This window comes from Macadamia integrifolia, chromosome 1 (assembly GCF_013358625.1).
Source record: "Macadamia integrifolia cultivar HAES 741 chromosome 1, SCU_Mint_v3, whole genome shotgun sequence".
NCBI lineage: Eukaryota > Viridiplantae > Streptophyta > Magnoliopsida > Proteales > Proteaceae > Macadamia > Macadamia integrifolia.
The window spans coordinates 20,417,466-20,437,804 of NC_056557.1; the positions used below are offsets into that span (position 1 = coordinate 20,417,466).

The 20,339-nt window shown below is 39.9% G+C and overlaps 2 protein-coding genes across 2 annotated transcripts; both read left to right on the forward strand.

Moving 5' to 3' along the window:
* The first annotated feature begins 10,215 nt into the window (after positions 1 to 10,215).
* LOC122076076 (disease resistance protein RPH8A-like) lies at positions 10,216 to 15,332 on the forward strand. The gene is made up of 4 exons (XM_042641364.1): positions 10,216 to 10,395; positions 10,497 to 10,601; positions 11,078 to 14,062; positions 15,090 to 15,332. Exon 3 carries the CDS (start codon positions 11,298 to 11,300, stop codon positions 14,019 to 14,021), a length of 2,724 nt encoding a protein of 907 aa, XP_042497298.1. The 5' UTR covers positions 10,216 to 10,395; positions 10,497 to 10,601; positions 11,078 to 11,297; the 3' UTR covers positions 14,022 to 14,062; positions 15,090 to 15,332.
* Positions 15,333 to 17,459: 2,127 nt separating this feature from the next.
* Positions 17,460 to 19,498, forward strand: LOC122071838. Its single transcript, XM_042636273.1, has 2 exons — positions 17,460 to 17,690; positions 17,804 to 19,498. The coding sequence occupies exons 1-2, from the start codon at positions 17,460 to 17,462 to the stop codon at positions 19,496 to 19,498; spliced, it is 1,926 nt and encodes a 641-aa protein (XP_042492207.1).
* The last annotated feature ends 841 nt before the right edge of the window (positions 19,499 to 20,339 follow it).

A 20,339-nucleotide genomic window follows, 5' to 3' on the forward strand; every position in this document is an offset into this window, starting at 1 on the left:
CGGCTTCAATTTATTCATGTGAATCAAGGACTTAATCCCTCTGGACAAAACCTCTTCCGCAATAATAAAGAGTAAAGGAGAAATAGGGTCCCCTTGTCTTAAGCCTCTCTCAACATCAAAGTACCCCTGCGGGCCTCCATTGACCATAATTGATATCTTAGTCGATATCAACATCTGATGCAGCCATGAAACCCATTTCTCAGAGAATCCAAACTTACGAAGAACCAGAAATAGGAAATGCCACGAAATAGTGTCATAAGCTTTTTTAATATCAATTTTAAGGCCAAGACCACCCCCTCTTGTAGAAGCAAACATCATATTAGCAAGCTCTGATGCGAGACTAATGTTCGAATGAATTAATTTCCCTTTTTGAAAAGCCCCTTGTTCTTCTGAAATCAGACGAGGAAGGAACTTTTCAAGTCTCAAAGCCATCACTTTTGATATGATCTTGCAAAAAAAATTCCCCATGCATAAGGGGCGGAATTTGTCTAGAGAGGAAGCACCTTTCACTTTAGGTATCAGCACCAAGAAATTATTGTTTATCCCTCTAGGCCTATGACTAGAGCTAAAGAAATGGCGAGTTGCAGAACATACCTCCCTTTCAACAATATTCCAGCATCTCCTAAAAAAAGCTCCTGTAAATCCATCTGGTCCTGGAGAGCTGTCCGGGTCGAGCTCCCATATTGCCTTCTTTATCTCTTCATCACCCGGGATAGAATCCAAGAAAAAATATAATTTTGTTGAAGGACCGTGGGAATGGAGTCAAGAAGGTCCACATGATCTATAGTAGGGGTGGCTTTGTGAAAATCCTCATAAAATTGCACAATGTAGTCTCCCAGCTGTTCGCGACCTTCCACAATGGTCCCATCTTGTTTCTTGAGGCATCTAATGGTATTTCTAATTCTTCTCATTTTTGTAGACAAATGGAAGAATTTAGAATTCCTGTCCCCCTGCTTCATCCATCTGATCTTAGCCTTTTCCGCCCAAAGCTTTTCATGTAAATCCAAGGCTTTAATCAAAGAAGTTTTTGCATCTGCTTCCCTAGCGAAAGAGTGGTCATCTAACCCGTTGGCTTCAATGTGTAACTGCACTTGCTTTAAGTTTTTTTTTGCATCTTCAAGAGCTCTATCAATGTTTGGAAAGGAGGTCTTAGCCCAGATTTTCAAAACTTCTTTTAATTTTTTCAGCTTGAGCATGAGGACGAAAATAGGGTTCCCTGAAATCCACTCACTCCAAGATGAGTTAACCACAGTTTCAAAATCTGTATGGTCTATCCAAAATTTGTGGAACCGAAAAGGGGCATTAGGCGGTCTCTGAGACAGGGCTGAAGTGACCATAATAGGGGCGTGATCAGAGGCAATTTGATCAAGGACTGTTTGGGCACAATCCTGAAATCGAGATATCCATTCATCATTACAGAAACTTCTATCCAACACTGCACGAACATTACCTCTGCGGCGGTTGTTGGACCAAGTAAACTTCAGTCCAGAAGAAGGCACTTGAGTCATTACACAAGCATCAACCATGGCTCCAAATTCAGCTGCTGACCCCATACTGAAGTTGCCCGGCCCTCTCTTCTCATGAGATTGCAAGGTTGCATTAAAATCACCCATAATTACCTATGGTGTAGGGGACTGAGGAGAATCAACCATCAACTTCATCCACAAAGATCTTCTTTCTGCTCTAAAGCTACTCGTATGAACGAAAGATATTTGAGCCGTAATTGAGTCCCATGTAATAGAAACCGAAATATGCTGCTCTGACTCAGCAATAATTGTAGGAATATTTAAATTCCTCTTCCAAACTACCCATAAATTTGGGGCCTTTCCGACCCGAGAATTATGTATAAAATTGCAACAGAATCCCAATCTATTAAAGAATAAATTAGGGAAATTAGTTACCTCGATCATTGGCTCCGCAATGCAAAGAATATCAGGATCCTTTTCTTTGACAAGAACACGTAAAGCGTTCTTACCAGAGGCCTTCTTCATACCCCTGATATTCCAGAATAGCAGCTTCATTATGTCACTTTTTGGTATAGGTCTGATGAGCCGACTTGGATGTCTGCTCCTTTTCCATAACTTTACCTTTCCTTGCTGCCGCCTCCTCTGCGCGTAAAGCATTATCAATAGCAGCAACCTCTGGATGGTGAACAATAGCACGACCTCCCACCAGCTGGGTGGGAGGAAGGCCCTTTACAATATGCTCGGCCACCACCCCTTCCTCACCTCTATCGCCTCTACCACCTTTAGTTGATCCTCAACCAGCATGACCTCCATGGTAATTAATATTACGTCGAGGCCTTAAGTTCCAAGCTGCAAAAGATTCCTCCAAATTGTTTCCAGCCCTTGGATTAGCATCATCCTCTCCCTGCTCGCTTCCTTCCACAGAGTCAGATTCCCCGTCGGATACCGTATTGATGTGGTCCGACCCATATTCATCCTCACCCAATGGATTATCCACCATATTTGGCTCCAGATTCTCCCTGCAGTGATTATTGTTAGAATTCGGTCCTCCCAAATTCTGTGAAAGTATATTTCCATCATTAGAAATACTATCTTTGTCTAAGTCAACCACCAGATTTCCCTCCACAAGGCAATTAATTTCCCCATTCACTGTTTGCATAACCGTAGGAGAGAAATATTCTCCTACCAATCTGGGACTCCTCACACAGCTGGGGCTGGCCGTTTTTGCAGTTGACCCTTCTCTCCCAACTCCGACGAAGTTACCTTGGACATGAACATCTGCAAGAGAACTGCCATTATTCTGGTCAACAGGCTTTCTTTCGTCCTTCTTATCGCGACATTGGTTGGCCATATGGCCCAGTTTTTTGCATAAGGTGCATCTTGAGAGATCGTCCTCATACAGCACCCGCTGTTTGAACCAGAAAACGATGTATGTACCAGGTTTCTTTCGTTCCACTTGGATCTCCTCCACCCTGGCTCCAACCAACTCGACCTCAACGAGGACTCTGGCGTAGTTGCCCATGGTGCCATTCAATGTTTTGTGATCCAAAGCTACAAGCCTCCCTGCGGCTTTGGCCATTGTCAGAAGGATTTTTTCATGCCAATACTCCATCGGAAGTTCAGGGAAACGAACCCAGACTAGTTTAGTTTGGGTGTGACTATCATGGATGCTAAATTCTGGCCTCCACCTCTGAAATCTAATCACCTGAGTCCCAACTTTAATGGGTCCTCGTCTCCATACCGATGACATATCCCCCTCCCTCTCAAAGCGGAAGAGGATGAAACCCTTCTCTAGAGGAGCAAGATTAATCTTCCCCTTCAAGTTCCATAACTTTGCCGAATCACGACGAATATCATCCATGGAGATGAACCTGAAATTTACCCTTCCGATCAGGGAAAAAGAGAACGTTTGAAGTTTCTCTTCATAGGCCTCTTGTGGTACCACCACCTTAGTCAGAGGCCCAGCGCGGATAGGCTCTAGAAGATCATCCACATTTGGCAACCCCTTCTTTGACACAGCAGCATAGGATCGACGACCTTCAGCATCTCCTCCAGGTCGTTGGCCCCCCATTGCTACACCCTCCTTCGGCCTGATCTCCTTAGGCACTAATTCTCTAGGGTCCTCCACTGAAGCATAGCCATGGTTGGAAGCAAGGCTCCAGAAATCAGTGATTAACATTTGTTTACTTCTATCCGATGGTCGGCCTCCGGCAGGGGCAAAAAATTCCGACCCAATTTCCAATCTCTCCTCTTCCTCTCTCATCGCTCCAGCAACCCCTTCCAATAAGTGAAATCGCTGAAGATTCACCCTTAATTACAAAAGTCTTTCATTGTTAAAGTTTGACAATTTCACTTTCTTTCTCTTCAATTTCTTTTCGACTCTGGCTGGGCAGCTTCATCACTTTTGCTTTCTCCACAATTTGCGTAAAAAAAATTAAGGTGTACCTCTGGGAACTTCCACTCGCCATTATCTATCAACTACCCCACTCGTAGCTTTGTTTTTTGAAATCGATTTGCTTCCAATCTTAACAACTCTTGAATTGAGTTCGGACCCAGCCACCTGTCATTCCAAAAGTCAATTTCTGCCCTATTACCAATCGCCCACCTTTCATTTTTTGAAACAACCCCCACATCCTTCGCACACCTGGCCATATCGAAGAGCTTTTATACCCCTTTTCCAAGTGATCATGCCTGGATAGAAATCTAGCTATGAAGATTTTGCTAAATCTGAATTATCATTCTTCATCTTCTACAACATCTTGGAGATTAATGCCATATTAACATCCCTAAGTTTCATAATACACAACCCCCCCCCCCCTCCTTTTTTGGCTGACATAGAGTCTCCCATTTGACCATGATTCCCTTAACCATCTGCACATCGCCTGTCCATATAAAGTTCCTCATCCATTTCTTAAGACACCTAATCAAAGTATCTGACCACCAATATACCAAAAAACTATGAAGCGGCATTCCATAAATGACTGAATAAACCAACTCCACTCTTCCTGCCATAGACAAGAGCTTCCCTTTCCAGCTAGCCAACCTCCTTTTGGCTCTATCCATCACCAAGAGAAGAGGCTCACGTGTCACCCTGTCTATTAATATCTCTACTCCCAAATATTTAGTAGGAAAGTTACAAATAGGAATGCCCATCTCTTCCGCAATTCCTTATTTCCTCAAATGGACCATCCTTCCCAAGAACAATTTACTCTTTTCTAAATTTATTTCCTGACCCGAATACTCCTGATATATTTAGATAACAAAACCTTCAAACTCTTGACATACCTATGCGACGCATTCATGAGTACAAAGATTTCATCCGCAAACAGTAAGTGACCAGGCACCACCACTCCTCTAGCCCCCCCAATGCTTTGATTTTTTTTTCTGATTCACCAGCTCTTTCAATCCTCTGCAATGATAAAAAGAATTGGCAAAAACGGGTCACCCTGTCTAAGGCCTCGTCCTACCCTGAAAAATCCCACGGGTCCACCATTCAGGAGCACCGAGATTCTTGCTGACTAAAGAATTACACGAATCCACCCCACCACCTTATCAATAAAATCAAATTTCTTCATCAAACTGAAAAGGAAATCCCAAGACATGTCATGTGTTTTCCTGATATCAATTTTGACCCCCGTTCCCCCCCTCCCCCTTACCGCTTTATTTGATCATATTAGCCAGCTCTGACCCCAGGTCAATATTTGACTAGATAACTTTTCCGCGTTGAAACGCACCTTGCTCTTTGGACACAATTTTAGGCAATAACCCAGTCACCCTCAATGCCAAATTTTGGATAATAATTTTGTAAAGAAAGTACCCATGCACAGTGGACGAAATTTGTCAAGAGTTCATGCCCTTCCACCTTTGGAATCAACACCAAGAAGTTGTTGTTGATACCATTAGGAACCACCCCTGATTTAAAAAATCCCTGCACTGCTCTACACATACTGCTCCCTATCACCTCCCAAACAGAAGCCACATGTAGGGTCTAATGTCATCCATCTCTCTAGCAAGTCTTTTGTATTCTACCAAGAACAAGTCTCCAAAAAAAGACTTTAAATTTCGGATGTATATCCAATTTCCAAAAGAACTGTCACCAATGAGAGCATAGAGATGAGTAGTAACACCTGTTGGAATTCCCATTAAAGTGAAAACTGGAATTGGTCCTCAAGTATCTACTTGCCATTTTAACAGTAAAAGCTCCATCTCCATTATGAGACGGATGGCACCACAAAAAATTATTAGATGGTTGAATAAGAATATTAAAAATACTGTTTGCTAAGGATAAAGGGAGACAATAGACAAAGCATGTTAGTATTCCAGCCTATTAGGACCCGTTGGAAACTTTATTCTCAATTCCTTTTGCATAAAGGAAATGTAAAGGGTGACAACTGGATTTTGGAATATATTTTTCCTGGAATCACATCTATTCTTTGAAATTCAAATTCTTCCACTGTACTAGTGGACAAGTGGATGGGAATTTTAAAGTGACTTCAGTGGGGAGGTCATTCAGTTTTTCTTTATTAGATGCTACGAATCCTCTTAAGTTCAGATGATCAGGGTAAATGAGAAGAATGCAAATCAGCCACAGAGGCTGAATGATGTTTCTATTTTATTTTTTTATGAAAAAAAAAAATCATTGAAAGAGATAACTCATTAGTACTTCGAGATTAGTGTAGTCTTGGATTTTAGAGTTCTTGTCCATTATAAGATAAGTGATATGCTTATTTACCATATCTTGGAACATTTTCAAGGAAAGTTTTAAGGTGAAAATCTAGTTAACCTATTAGGATTCGTATGGAACTTTGTTCTTCAATTTCTTCGCATAAGGAAATGTAGAAAGGGAGAGTTGGATATTGGAAAATAATTTTCCTGGAATCACATCTATTAATCTATGCCATTCTAGATCGATCTTCCACTTTGCTTGTTAACTTTGTGGATGGGGTTTATAAAGTGGGTTCGGTGTGGGGTCTTTTGGTTTTGCTTTATTTCATGGAATTCATGTATAGGTGAGTTAAATGAAAATGATGCAAATCAACGGATGAGACGGAAGAAATTGGATCCGACTCTTCTCTAATGGCTTGGGTGTACAATCATTTATCTCTAACATATGGGGATGTGTTTCCAAGTCATTTCAGCCGTCGAACAGGTGAGATAAATATTTGGTGTTGACTGAAGAGGATCTTTTCTCCCAATTTTCCCTCTTAAAAGGGTTTTTGCAAAGCTAGGAACTTGCAATCGAATATTATTGGTCTTTGCTTAGAAGTGCAAGTAAGAAACCATTTATCTATTTTTTCAACATAACGATGAAAAAAATTACTATTAAAATTAATGATTTTTTTTTTTACCCTGAGGTCACTGTGATACCGTTTACATAGGACCAAGTCAGTCCAAGACCTCACTTCCTAAGTCTGAGTACCGTATCCCCTCCAAACCCACTGTGCCAATCCCTTGGGTTCCTCTTATCATATTTATTCTGTAGCATCCTAATTCTTCCGCCAAAGTTTCGGACTTGTGAATGAGAGTCATAAAGTGGGTTCTGTGAGGGGGGGCGGGGTGTTGGGGAGGTGGAGTCTCTTTCAGCTTTTCTTCATTTAGTGCTACTTGAATCCTCCACTTTATGTGGAGGTGTGGATAACTGAGAAGAATGCAAATCAGCTGATAGGACCCGAAGCATTTACCCACTTGAAAAAAGGTCTTATAATACACTGTTGGATATTTTTGGTGTTTACACAGATGTGCTAGTTGTGGTGAAAAAGGTTCATTGACTGAATTGCTTGAACTAGTAGAAGGAAACGAGGCTTCTGGCCCGGCTGGTCCCATTGGAGAGGAGAGTTTTGACTGCAAAAGAGGCAGGGTCAGCACATATGGTGGTATCGTATATATAAGATCATGGCTGCATTTAGGAGTGATTTTTTCTCTCTTCAATAAGTCGATAGTGATTTCACTTTCAAAAAAGAGTCTTGATGTGGCAGTGTACACCTACGTAGCTGAATAGCTACCGAATGACCGACCTTTAGAACTTTAAATAAAGTATAAAACCATTTATATAGCAATATGACAATAAACAAGGGTACTGTTAATAGAATTCATAGGGAACTTTGTTCCTTATTTCCATAAATACAAATAAAAAAAACATGTATTTATCTAATTTTCCGTTTATTATTATTATTATTATTATTATTATTATTATTATTATTATTATTATTATTATTATTATTATTATTATTATTATTATTATTATTAAATTTGACAATGAACAAAATTACCGTTAAAATTAATAATTCTACTCTTTAACCTTATGTTGGAATATTTTTGGTAAGCCAAGAATTTCTTTGTGCTTCAAGGTGATAAACTTAACCCTATAGAATTCATAGGAAACGTTGTTCCTTATTTCCTTGGCATAATGAAACATAATAAGAGGTGAAAGTTGGATATTGGAACATACTTTTCCTGAAATCACATATATATTCAATGGCATTATAATTCTTCTAAGTTACTTGTGGATTGGGGTTATAAAGTGGGTTCGGTGGGTGGTCTTTCAGTTTTTTTCTTTATTTTCTGTTAATAAAATCCTCTTATGTTAAGTGTTAACAACAACTGCCTAGGTGAGATTATCGTGCGATAAGCCTATGCTCATCAAGAGGTCTTGAGTTCAAGTCTTCTGGCTGTTACCTTTCCCCTCCCTCCTTGTATAGTGTACCCATCTAAAAAAAACAAGAAGGAATCCTCTTACGGGTAGGTAAAGAGGGTAAATGAAAGTAATACAAATCATTGATGGGGCCAAAGCATTTGGCCTGTAAAGAAGACTTCGCAAAGGAAGAGACTTATGATTGGATATTATAGTGTTTACTCAAATGTGTTGATCGTGGTGAAAATGTTCATAGTACCTTAAATACAAGTAAGAAACCATTTATATATTTTTTGAATTTTCAACATGACAACAAACAAAGTTACTGTTAAAACTAATAATTCCATTACTTCGCTTAGGCAAAAGGTTCTGTGCATGGTGCACGACTAGCTTCACGGGCGTTGGATGAGGCAAACCGGGGCCGAAATGACTTAAATGTTCCTATTTGACACATCATTGTCTGTTCCTCAAAAACAAGCAGTGCACGGAAGCCTTCCCCCCTTGTTTATGTTGGATTATTTTTGGAAGCAAAGAAATTTCTGTGAGAAGGTGAAAAAAACCTATTAGGATCTGTTGGAAAATTTGTTCCTTTTAATTCTTTCACATAAAGGAAAAAAGGGTGAGAGTTGGATATTGGAAAATACTTTTCTTGGAATCACATCTATTCTTCTATGAAATTCTAATTCTTCCACTCTACTAGTGGATAGGACTTACAAAGTGGGTTCGGTGGGTGTTCTTTTGGTTTTGCTTTATTTGATGCTAATAGTCTCCTCTTTTGTGCAGGTGAGGGTTGTGGATAGTTGGCAATCCAAGAGGAGTGAATTGGGTATGGTGGAAAATATGACCATTAATAACTTGACTCTACCAATCATGTAAACATGTAGTTGTAAGCTTAGTGTGTGAAGGAAATGTGAGGAGGGTGAAAGAGAGAAAAGGATGACCACTGCCATTTGGATAGATTCGATAGTTATTCCTACATCCACTACCATGAGATCCCACTCTTGGACTTCCACTATGAAACCACCTTCTGAATATCCTCATCACCCTCATCAGATGTGTCATTGAAGACATGCCATATGTGGCTTGAAACAAGCTCCTAGTGCCTGGTTTGCCAAGTTTAGTTCCACGATCACTATGTTTGGCATTTCGTTGAATCTGCATGATAATGCTCTATTTCTTCATGGTACAACTTTTGGAATTGTACTTTTACTGCTTTGTGTGAATGATATGCTTATTACAATGAATGACATTGTTGACATATAGTTTTTAAAACTCTTTCTTCATCCCATTTGAGATGATGGATCTTCGGCCGTTACGATTACGATCCTTAATTTCTTGGTCTTGAAATATCCAATGCCACTAGTAGATATTTCTTGTCTTAGGCCAAATATGCATTTGATCTATTGTCATGTGTAGGGATCAATGGTAATAAGACTGGGTGTGCTTCTAGAACTCAACATCAAGCTCTGAGCAACTAATGGAGAACCCCTAGTTGATTCTACGTACCCTATACCGTCAGCTTGTTGGTAGTCTTGTGTATTTGCCAATCACTTGTCCCAACACTACTTATGCAATCTATTTTGTCAGGCAGTAAATGACTGCCCCACAGTCCACTCATTTTGTTGTTGTTATTAGGATTCTTTGATGTATCATGGGCATTCTCCTCCATGGCTTGCTATATTCTTCCAGCTCCTCTCTTGAGGTAAAGGCATATTCTGATGCTGATTGGGCAAAAGATGCTAATGATTAACACTCCACAATTGGTTACTGTTCTTTTCTTGGCGACTCTCTTGTCTCTTGGCATAGTAAGAAATAAAGTGTTGTAGCTTGTTCCAAATCCGAAGCCAAACACCGTTCTTTTGCAAATGCAACTTTTGAACTTATCTGGCTTCTGCAAGATTTATGTGTTACCTTCTCATCTCGCTTCGACTCCTATATACTAGGACAGTAAGAGTGCTGCTCAAATTGCTCATAATGATGTATTTGATGAATATAACAAGCATATTGAGATTAACTGTCATTTTGTTCGTCATTATTTGCTTTACAAAATTCTTACTCTGACTTTTATTCCATCAGCACATCTGTGTGCAGATCAATCTACCAAAATGCATCCTTCCAGTCATTTTCATTCATTGGTGTCCTATGTTCTCTTTTCTTGTATTGACCTACTTTATATAGGTCCATTCTTCTTGCATTTATTCTCTTCTTTAGTTAATACAGCATGCAAGTTTTCACCAGAATTATCAATTAGGAGTTCATTGCTCGGGCTTAACTGGATAAATCATCTGCTCAAGCTTGGTTTAGTTCCTTAAAAACAGTCTTATAAATCAGATTGGTTTATGATAGGAACCAACTTTGAATCCTTGATTAATTATCGATACTTTCTTTATGCTGTGTAGGGAAACTTGCCATTGCGAGTCTGTGATCAACGACCTGGTTCTCTCTCTCTCTCAACTTGACATTTGGATCTTCAATCATCAGCATCACCAGTTGGTTCATCAAAGGTAAGCCTCTCTCCCTCTCTCTGACCTTGTACCAAAGTGGGACTTAGTATCTTATATTACACATGGATGTGTTTGAAATCTGAATCCAGATGGTACAGGCCTTATTTGAGCCATAGTTCCTAAAGTTTCAACTTTTGTTTCTCTTGATGTATTCTATGATGATTGAAAGAACTTCATACCAACAAAGCTGTTTTCTTCATTGGAAAAAAACCACTGGTTCCTCCTTGCATCAACCATTTTTCCTTCCAATTGCTCACATATTGCCTCTGACCATCTTCTTTGACACTACATGAAGCTATCAGAATTTTACCCACTCTTGGATACTACTTTCCCTGCTGCATCAATCATTTCTATTCAAGTATTGATATATTTTTCTTTGTATCATTTAATTATTTTTTTTTTTTTCAAAATTATAAATTTTTTGAGTTTTATAGTGCCACATAGCCAACTCTATTTGATTATTTCAAATTTGACAGGTAGTCGAAGAACCGATCTATAACATGATGGCAGATATTAAGTTGGACCAAGAGTCCAATGATCAGATAGACCACTGAAGAAAAGAAACAGAATGAGGGTATTTCCATAGAGCTGCCACAGAAAACACCACACTACAAGCTTCATCACAAAAGCTATCAAGGGATTTCTCCCTACAACGACCCCTGCCACTCCATCCTCCAGCAACTTAAAGAAAAAAAAATGGCTGAAGGAGCAATTATATCTTTTTCCCAGAGACTCGGGGTGATCGTACTGGAAGAATACAAATTTTTGCATGGGGTGCAAGACCAGGTTGCGTCTCTTCGTGATGAGCTCCAATGGATCAGTTCCTTTCTAAAGGATGCTGCAATGCAAGGGAATAAGAATGAGAGAGTGGACATATGGGTCAGCCAGATCAGAGACCTTGCTTACGATGCTGAGGATGTCCTTGACATCTTCATCCTCAAGGTAAAGCGGCTACGGCGAAGAAGCATAAGAATGCTTATCAATTATCCTAGCCGACTCATTACTCTTCACAATTTGGGGAACAAGATTGACAGCATCAACAGAAGGATCGATAGGATTTCAACTTACAGATCCAAGTATGCCCTTGATAAGTTAGAGGATAAAGGGTCTTTGGGCAAGGATGTAGCATTGAATGAGAGGACAGCCCCTGATCTGGTGGAAGACGATGTCGTTGGCTTCGAAAGTCGGACAAAAGAAGTGGTTCAAATGTTGTTATTGAACCAAGATTCACCAATGTTTCATGTTGTTTCAATAGTTGGGATGCCTGGTGCAGGTAAGACCACCCTTGCTCACGTGGTCTACGATGATGTTAAATATCAATTTGACTCTTGTGCTTGGATATATGTCTCCCCAAAATTTAAACCAGAAAGTCTCTTGCAAAGCATCAAGAAGCAAAATCCTAGGATGAAAGAAGATATGGGGAAATTATTAGTGGTGTTTGATGATGTAAGGAAAAGGAAAGATTGGGACACATTAAACAATGGTGTCCTAGACAATATCACAAGCACACAAAAAAGAATACTAATTACTTCTCGCTTTGGTAAAGTAGCAAAGCGCGCCAACTCATCTATGGATCCCTATGAGATGAAGCCTTTGGATAAAGATAAGAGCTTAGAGCTCCTGAAAAGGATGGTTTTCCCTAAGAAAAGTTGTTTCCCTAAACAACTAAAGGATTTACCTGAGATAATTGTCAGAAAGTGCGAAGGTTTACCACTTGCAATTGTTGTATTGGGTGGTCTCTTGTCAAGAAAGCAGAAAACGGTTGATGTGTGGAACAAAATACTGCACAATGTGAGGTGGCAGCTACTTCAAGGCTCTTCTACTGAATGGTTGGAGCTACCGTCTTTAAGTTATGATAATCTGCCTAATTTCTTGAAGCCTTGTTTTCTCTATTTTGGCCTATTCCCAGAAGATTGTCCGATCGATTGTGAAATCTTAATACAGTTATGGATCGCAGAGGGTTTCATAGAAGAGAGAGGAGCAGAAACAATGGAGGATGTTGCTGAGGACTACCTTGAAGAACTAATTCAAAGGAGCATGATCCAAGCAGGACGTAGAAGATTCAATGGAAGTCTTGAAACATGTGGCATCCATGATCTCTTTCGAGAGTTTGCGATCTCAAAAGGACGACAAGACAAATTTCTTGATGTTTTGGGTAGTAAAAGTTCGGCAACCCGTACTATGTCACGTCGACTTGCGGTTCATTCAACTAATGAGGTTGCTAAAATCCCGGATAGCTCCTCTTTAAATAATCCACGTTCGATTTTGTGGTTCAATTGCTTGAGGAATGTAAGATTAGAGGACAAATCTTTCTATAAAAGCTTCAAACTTCTTAGAGTTCTGGATCTACAAGGGGCATCTCTCAGGATCTTACCCGATGAAATAGGGAAACTTGTCCTCCTCAAGTACTTGAATCTACATGGAGCCAGGATAGGAAAGCTTCCATCCTCAATTCGCAATCTCCGAAATTTACTAACTCTAGATATATCTGAGACTCAAATCAATGGCATACCTTGGGCAGTATGGGAATTGGAAGAGCTAAGGAATTTTTATACTAATCTTCACTCTGATCATCAAAATTCAAATTCATCTAATTCTGGTAATGATGGAGTTTCTTCTAATCTTCGCTGCAAGATTATTGACTATTATCATAGTGGTGCTCCTCAACAAATCGGGCGACTAAGGAATCTTCGGACACTATCTACAAGAGGAGACAATTGGATATTCAATGACTTTTGGCAATTGGCCAATCTCAGAAAGCTCAAGATAACTGAAGTGAATATGGAACTTTATGGAGTAGAATTATCTAATTCGATTCTCCACTTTATATACCTTAGGGAGTTGGACATCAGTTGGAACAAGGGCACACTACAATTTCCAGATTCACTTCCACAACATATTCACCTCTGCAAACTGAGATTATCAGGAGAGATGTTAAATCTACCAGCTGATCCTTTTTTTTTCCCACCAAATCTTGCTGAACTGCGGTTATCTCTTACTGATCTAAAGGAGGAAGGTGAGTTGATGGAAACCCTAGCAGCATTAAAGAACCTGAAGCTTCTCCAACTCCAAGAGGTATCTTTCTTGGGAAACCAGATGGTTTTTCCTGCAGATGGGTTTCCTAAGCTTATACGCCTGGATCTTCTAGCTTTAAAAGAGTTACAAGAATGGAAGGTGGAGGACAGGTCATTGCGCAGTCTCAAGGTTCTAAATCTTGTCTGTTTAGAGAACCTAAAGGAGATACCAGATGGATTGCAAAAAGTCACTACTCTCCAAAAGCTCCGTCTACTTGGCATGCCAGAGGAATTGGTAAATAGGGTTGAAAGAGATGTGGGAGTTGATTGGTATAAGATCAAACATATACCAACCATTAAGTTTAAATCAGGTCATTTCGGTGTTGAACTGCTAGAGCGTGTTTGATGAGATTGTGAGAATTTAAGGTGGCTCTCCAATCAAGTCCGGTAAGTTTTTGTTTTCCCCTTTCTCTTTCTAGTTTTCCCCCGACCATCTCCTTCAACTTTCATTTTTCCTTTTCATTTTTGTAGAAATAAAACTTTATTTTTTCTATTATAACTATTAGTGTAAGGAATTGTGGTATTAACAAACATGCAACATCTAAAGGGCTGAACTGAAGCATCTGTTGAGACATACTTTGTGATCAGTGGGCTACTAGTACTAACAACAACACAACATTACAATTACAGTTGTGGATGGAAAATAATGCTACTAAGTCGTACATTTCTCTTTCCAAGTTGTGTATATATATATATATATTAGGAGAAAGTTTTCCTACACCCGTAGTATAGGGTTCAGCCACCATCCTAGGGTCCTAAAACATCCCCCCCCCCCCCCCCCCCCCCGCCATTGGAAGAGGTTGATAAACACTCCCCCTGTTGCACGATACCCTCTCCCAACCATCCGAAAGCTATGGTGGTTAAGGGAATCCACTTCACTGTGGCTGAAGGAAAACTCGGTCCATATATTATATAAATAACAGAAACTACTTAAGAGCAACAACAGATCTACAAGTCTCATGATGACCTCAACTAACAATTCACTGGGTCTTGGTCTTCTTGAAATGGCCAAATGGAAAGAAATAGGAGGCTCCACACTTTTTTTCTGACTTGGAATCTTATGTTGTTAGCCTTTCCCTATCTTATTTAGTTTCACTTTAACCTTATTGTATTTGACCAACAGTAAAATATCTAGTAATGAGTCTGTGTATACTTTGAGGTTTGCCACCAAGACTCTCCTTCAAAACAAGTGAAGAAGCTATGGATATCAATGATTTGTGTAGATCCTTGCTCTTTGTTTTCTTCAAACAATGAATATGATAATCGAAGAACCATATACATTGCCTCTCAGAAAAGGGATAAAGCAATATATATATATTCCATTTGGTTTCTTAAATTTCTCAATGTCAGTAACATAGCTTTTGTGCTTTTACCTTATAATAAATATATATCTCTCTATTTTGTGCTAATGCAGACCTTATGAAGTGCCAACATAAAATCCAGCTTCTTTCCATAGGAGGATAATGTTTTGGGAGCATTGGAAGTTCATTTCTTTGACTGCTCCTCTTCTCTTTGCCACTGGAAGGTTTTGTTATTGGAACAGTGTCTTTTGAACGTTTGAATAAGTTCCACAGGTCATTTTAGACATTTTAGTCTCTTATTTGTAATAATCACTCTCTCTATTTTACTCTCTTGCTGTGTTCGTTTGTGTTGCCTATGCGTATCTGTGTGTATTTAAATATGAGTATGACATCAACATTTCATCAAACACCTCATGGGCAATATCTATTTGGTGGACAACTAATGTGCAAGACTAATTAACCAGGTACTGTAAGCCGAGGTCCTCACCTTGACTCAAGTGGCTGAAGTAGCCATACAGGATGCTGGTGGCATTATGGTGGCGCACTTGAAGTCGGCTTGTGCTGGAGTCAGGTGCGATTGGGTGATGGAGAGCATGAGGAAGGGCACGGACAGCAAATGTTGTCCTCCTGCATCAACTGCCTCCTGATATGAGCAGGGATCTCTTCTTCCCTCTGTAATAAAAGCTTCGTCGTTGCCTTCCCAGGAAACCATAAATTTCAGTCAGAGACGATCAATCTCTCATAAAATTCCCTCCGATCCATGGGAGATTACCCATCTGGTTTCTTAAATGATAAATGATTTCAAACTCTGCTGAGAAGTAGTGCTTTTGGTTCAGATTATTTATTTATTTATTTATATATATATATATATATATATATTTTTTTTTTTGTGTGTGTGTGGAAAGGGCAAGGTGGTAGTGTAGGTTACACTTTTATAAAAACTACTTTGCTAAAAATAGCAAAAGAAGCAAAATAGCAAAAGAATAGAATGAATATAATAGAATGTACAGGATCGGCATCTAGGTATACCCATTGTTAGTAAAAACGGAAACGGAAAAAAAACAGAGACGTACGGTATGGGTTTTAAATAGATAAAAACGATGAATGGTACGATAAAAAAAACAGGGAATGGCAAACGGACGGAAACGAACGGTACGAATATTAAACGTGTAGTTTTCAAAAAAAGGAAACAAAAAAAAAGGCAGTATACTCATGTAATATGAGAGATTATTACCTGTATACCTACATCTAATGTTCTAAACTACAACAACATCAAATATTCATGCATATATCATCTAAAATATAGCATCCAATGTAAATTCCAAATTAAAAATTAATACAACGTAATAAAAAAAAATGCCCAAAATATTAAGAAAACTCCATACATATCAGCAAATGTTGTCCTCCTGCATCAACTACCTCCTGATATGAGCAGGGATATCTTCTTCTCTCTGTATTAAAAAGCTTCGTCGTTGCCTTCCTAGGAAACCATAAATTTCAGTCGGAGACGATCAATCTCTCATAAAATTCCCTCAGATCCATGGGAGATTACCCATCTGGTTTCTTAAATAATAAATGATTTCAAACTTGAAGAACTTGATCATGCTATTACAAGAGCAGATGGCGAGGCTAAAAGGAAAGGAAAATCTACTGCTGCGACGGGGCAAGCCTTGAGGTCTGATCGTCAGGCTATTCCCAGGAATTGATTTATTAAGATTCTCTTTTGGAATATAAGAGGAATGAAGAAGGTAGCCGGAAAGCGCGCCTTAAGAGAATTAATAAAGAAGAAGAACCCTGATCTCCTTTGTATTGCTGAACCAATGATTCTAGTAAGTGATTTTCCAAATCTATATTTTAATAAATTGGGATTTCACTCCAAATTTATTTATAATAATAGAATGGGTAGAATTTCGAACTTATGGATTATGTGGAAAAGAAATATAGCCTGCCCTGTGGTGGTCTCAGAGTCATCTCAGCATATTTCGGTATCCCTGACTTGGGACCTTTCCCAAATTCAAGTCTCTTTTGTCCATGCTAGCAGTTTTCGAGCAGAGAGGAGAGCTCTTTGGTTGGACTTGGTAGTGGATACTCCTCACACCACCACCCCTTGGGCCATGGTAGGTGATTTTAATGCTTATCTTCAGTCGTATGAAAAGAAGGGACCAGGTAATTTTAGCTTGGGCTCTGCTGCGGAATTCAATGCTATGATAGACTCTTGTTCCATGGCTCAACTGCCTTCAAGTGGAAGAAAATTTACCTAGAGCAATAATAAAAAAACTGGTAATGTTTCAACTGTGCTCGATAGAAGCTTCTGCAATGAGAAGTGGTTAACTATTTTTCAAGACTCCTCACAATTAGTGCTACCGAGAATTGCTTCTAATCATGGGCCAATTTTGATGGTCTCTGATGCCAGCCAGCGCCCCTCAAATTGCCCTTTTCGCTTTCACCAATTTTGGATGGAACACGAAGACTTCGTCAGAGTTATGGCTTTGTCCTGGTCTGAATGGGTCTCTAGACCGCCTATCCTTGTTCTCACTTCTAAACTGAAGCGGCTGAAGAGGGACCTAAAATCCTGGGCGAGATCTGTCTTTCCTAACTTTGATGAAGACCTAGAGTGTGCGAAGAAGACTCTGAACCAGATTCATGACCAGATTGCAACTGAAGGGATGAACGGTCATCTATTTGCTATGGAAGCTGATGCGAAGACGGGATTGGTGAAAACCTTGGAAAACCATGAAAAAATCTGGGTGAAAAAGGCAAGAATCATGTGGTTGAAAGCTGGTGATAGGAACTCAAAATTTTTTCACCTTTCAATCAAAATGAGAAGAACAAAAACTCAATCAGAGCTCTCAAGAAGCCGGATGGGACCATTGTGGAAGGGTATAATCAGATAGGGGAATATATTGTGGACTTTTACGAGAGGTTCCATAGAGCCTCCACCACAGTGAATCATGAGGATTTATTGGATAATATTCCAAAAGTTCTTAATCAGATGGACTGCTATAAGATGGACTATCTTCCTGGGAATAAGGAAATAAGGAGGGCAGTTTGGGAGCTCGACCCGGACAGCTCACCGGGCCTAGATGGATTCTTTAGTGTATTCTTTCGTAAATGCTGGGATATGGTGGAAGTGGAGGTTTGCAACACAATGAAACAGTTTTTCAGCACTGGGTCCATTCCAAATGGGATAAATAATAATTTTCTGGTGTTGATTCCAAAGGTGGATGGTGCAAATACTCTTGAGAAATTTCGGCCCCTTTGTATGGGCAACTTTTTCTGTAAAATCATATCCAAAGTTATGGCAATGCGCCTTAAGACTCTCCTCCCTTGTCTGATCTCAGAAGAGCAGAGTGCCTTTCAAAAGGGGAAAATGATCGACGACAATATAGCTGTGGCTTCTGAGCTTGCAATTTTAATGTTCTCTGCAACCAGAGGTGGGGGCCTTGGTCTTAAAATTGATATAAGGAAGGCCTATGACACTATTTCCTGGTCTTTTATTTTTCAGGTGTTGAGTAAATTTGGCTTCTCCAATAAATGGATCAATTGGCTACACCAACTCCTGCTATCGACCAAAATTTCTATTCTGGTGAACGGAGGTCCTCAGGGCTTCTTCGGGGTGGAGCATGGCTTGAGACAAGGTGACCCTATATCCCTCATGTTGTTTATCATAGCAGAAGAAGTTCTGTCTAGAGGGTTGTCAAACTTGGTTCAGAGCAAGAGTCTCAAACCAATCAGTGGCCCAAGAGGCGTTACTACTCCTGGACACATTTTATTCGCAGATGATATATTCATCTTCACCAACGCCTCATTGAGATATGTAAATGCTCTGAAATCTTTCTTGATGAAGTATCAGGACTTTTCAGGCCAATGCATCAGCTTTGAGAAAAGTAAGCTTTTCCTAGGAAAGATAGCTCCTGCTCGCAAGCAGACAATTGCTGATACCCTTGGAATTCGTATATGCACTTTCCCAACTCACTACTTAGGAGTTGAAATATTTAAGGGTACAGTGAAGAAAGAGGCTCTGCTTCCAGTGATGGACAAGGTGAAAGGCCGTCTAACGGGTTGGAAAGGAAACCTCTTGTCTTTGGCGGGCAGAACGGAGTTGGTCAGATTAGTTATTGCAGGTATCCCTAACCATAGTTCTGCTATTTATCGGTGGCCATCTTCCCTTTTGTCTATAATGGAACGATGGATGAGAAACTTCATTTGGACAGGGGAAAATGAAACGTCCAGGAAAATTTTTGTTAAATGGGACTCCCTTTGCATGCCTAAAGAGGAAGGTGGTTTAGGTATCAGGAGACTCCGTCATACCAATAAAGCTATGTTGTGCAAGCTTGCATGGAGGATCAAGCATGAGAGGACAGCCACCAGCTCCTTCCTTAAAGCCCGCTTTGTTAAAAAAGATGGTAATTTCAAAAAAGGAGTTTCTTCCTCTATTGCCTTGGGGGTGAAAAAAGTTTGGAGTTTTGTGGAAGAAAATGAAAGATGGATTATCGGTAATGGTAATCTTACAAATTTCTAGAAATATAAATGGTGGGGACCTAAATCTGTTCTAGAGGAGCTAGAGAGATTAGACCTGACATCTCTTTCATTTACCGCTAAGGTGAGAGAATTTATTTGTGATGGAGAATGGGTGCTCCCTGAGGTGAGATCGGCGGAGCTGAGAAGAATTTTCAATAAAATTAAGCAAATTAAAATTCCTTCAGGTGAATTAGATGACACATGCTGCTGGTCTTTGTCGACTATGGGAGATTTCTCTACAGCCTCAGCTTGGGAGGGCATCAGAAGGAAGGCTAATAAGACTCTATGGAGCATGCTGGTTTGGAGGAAAGGTCTGCCGCTTAGGTTCTCCACTCTAGGTTGGCACCTTGCACATGGTAGACTGCCAACGGACGAGCATATTAGACATAAGGGGATTTACCTTACTTCTAGGTGTGCCCTTTGCAACCAAGACGAGGATAGCATTGATCATATTTTCCTCAGACCCTCCTTCGCGACTTCTGTCTGGAAATCCTTTACTGGTTGCCTTGATGTGAGATGGAAAATGCATCAATTGATTGATAATCTGATCAGTTGGTGGAAAACGAAGGGAAGAGTAGTAAATCTCAAAACACCGTGGATGATGGGTTTTTCTATTATAGCAGCAAATATTTGGTGGGAAAGAAACAGAAGGTGTCATGACAACAATGCCAGGAATGATAAGCAGATATTTGACTTTAGTCGGCAAGAGCTCTGTCTTTGCATAGGGAAGGTGAAGGGCGAGGTGAAGTCCCCGACTGATGTTATGTGTTGTAGGAGATTGGGATTATCTGCAGTTCCGTCCAGGCATCTCCCTCCTCTGGAAGTCCACTGGTGTAAGCCTC

Coding starts and splice junctions, on each gene's coding strand:
- LOC122071838 (XM_042636273.1), top strand. CDS start 17,460: ATGGCTTTGTCCTGGTCTGAATGGGTCTCTAGACCGCCTATCCTTGTT. Junction 17,691..17,803: donor CTGATGCGAAGACGGGATTG/GTGAAAACCTTG, acceptor CAAAATGAGAAG/AACAAAAACTCAATCAGAGC.
- LOC122076076 (XM_042641364.1), top strand. CDS start 11,298: ATGGCTGAAGGAGCAATTATATCTTTTTCCCAGAGACTCGGGGTGATC.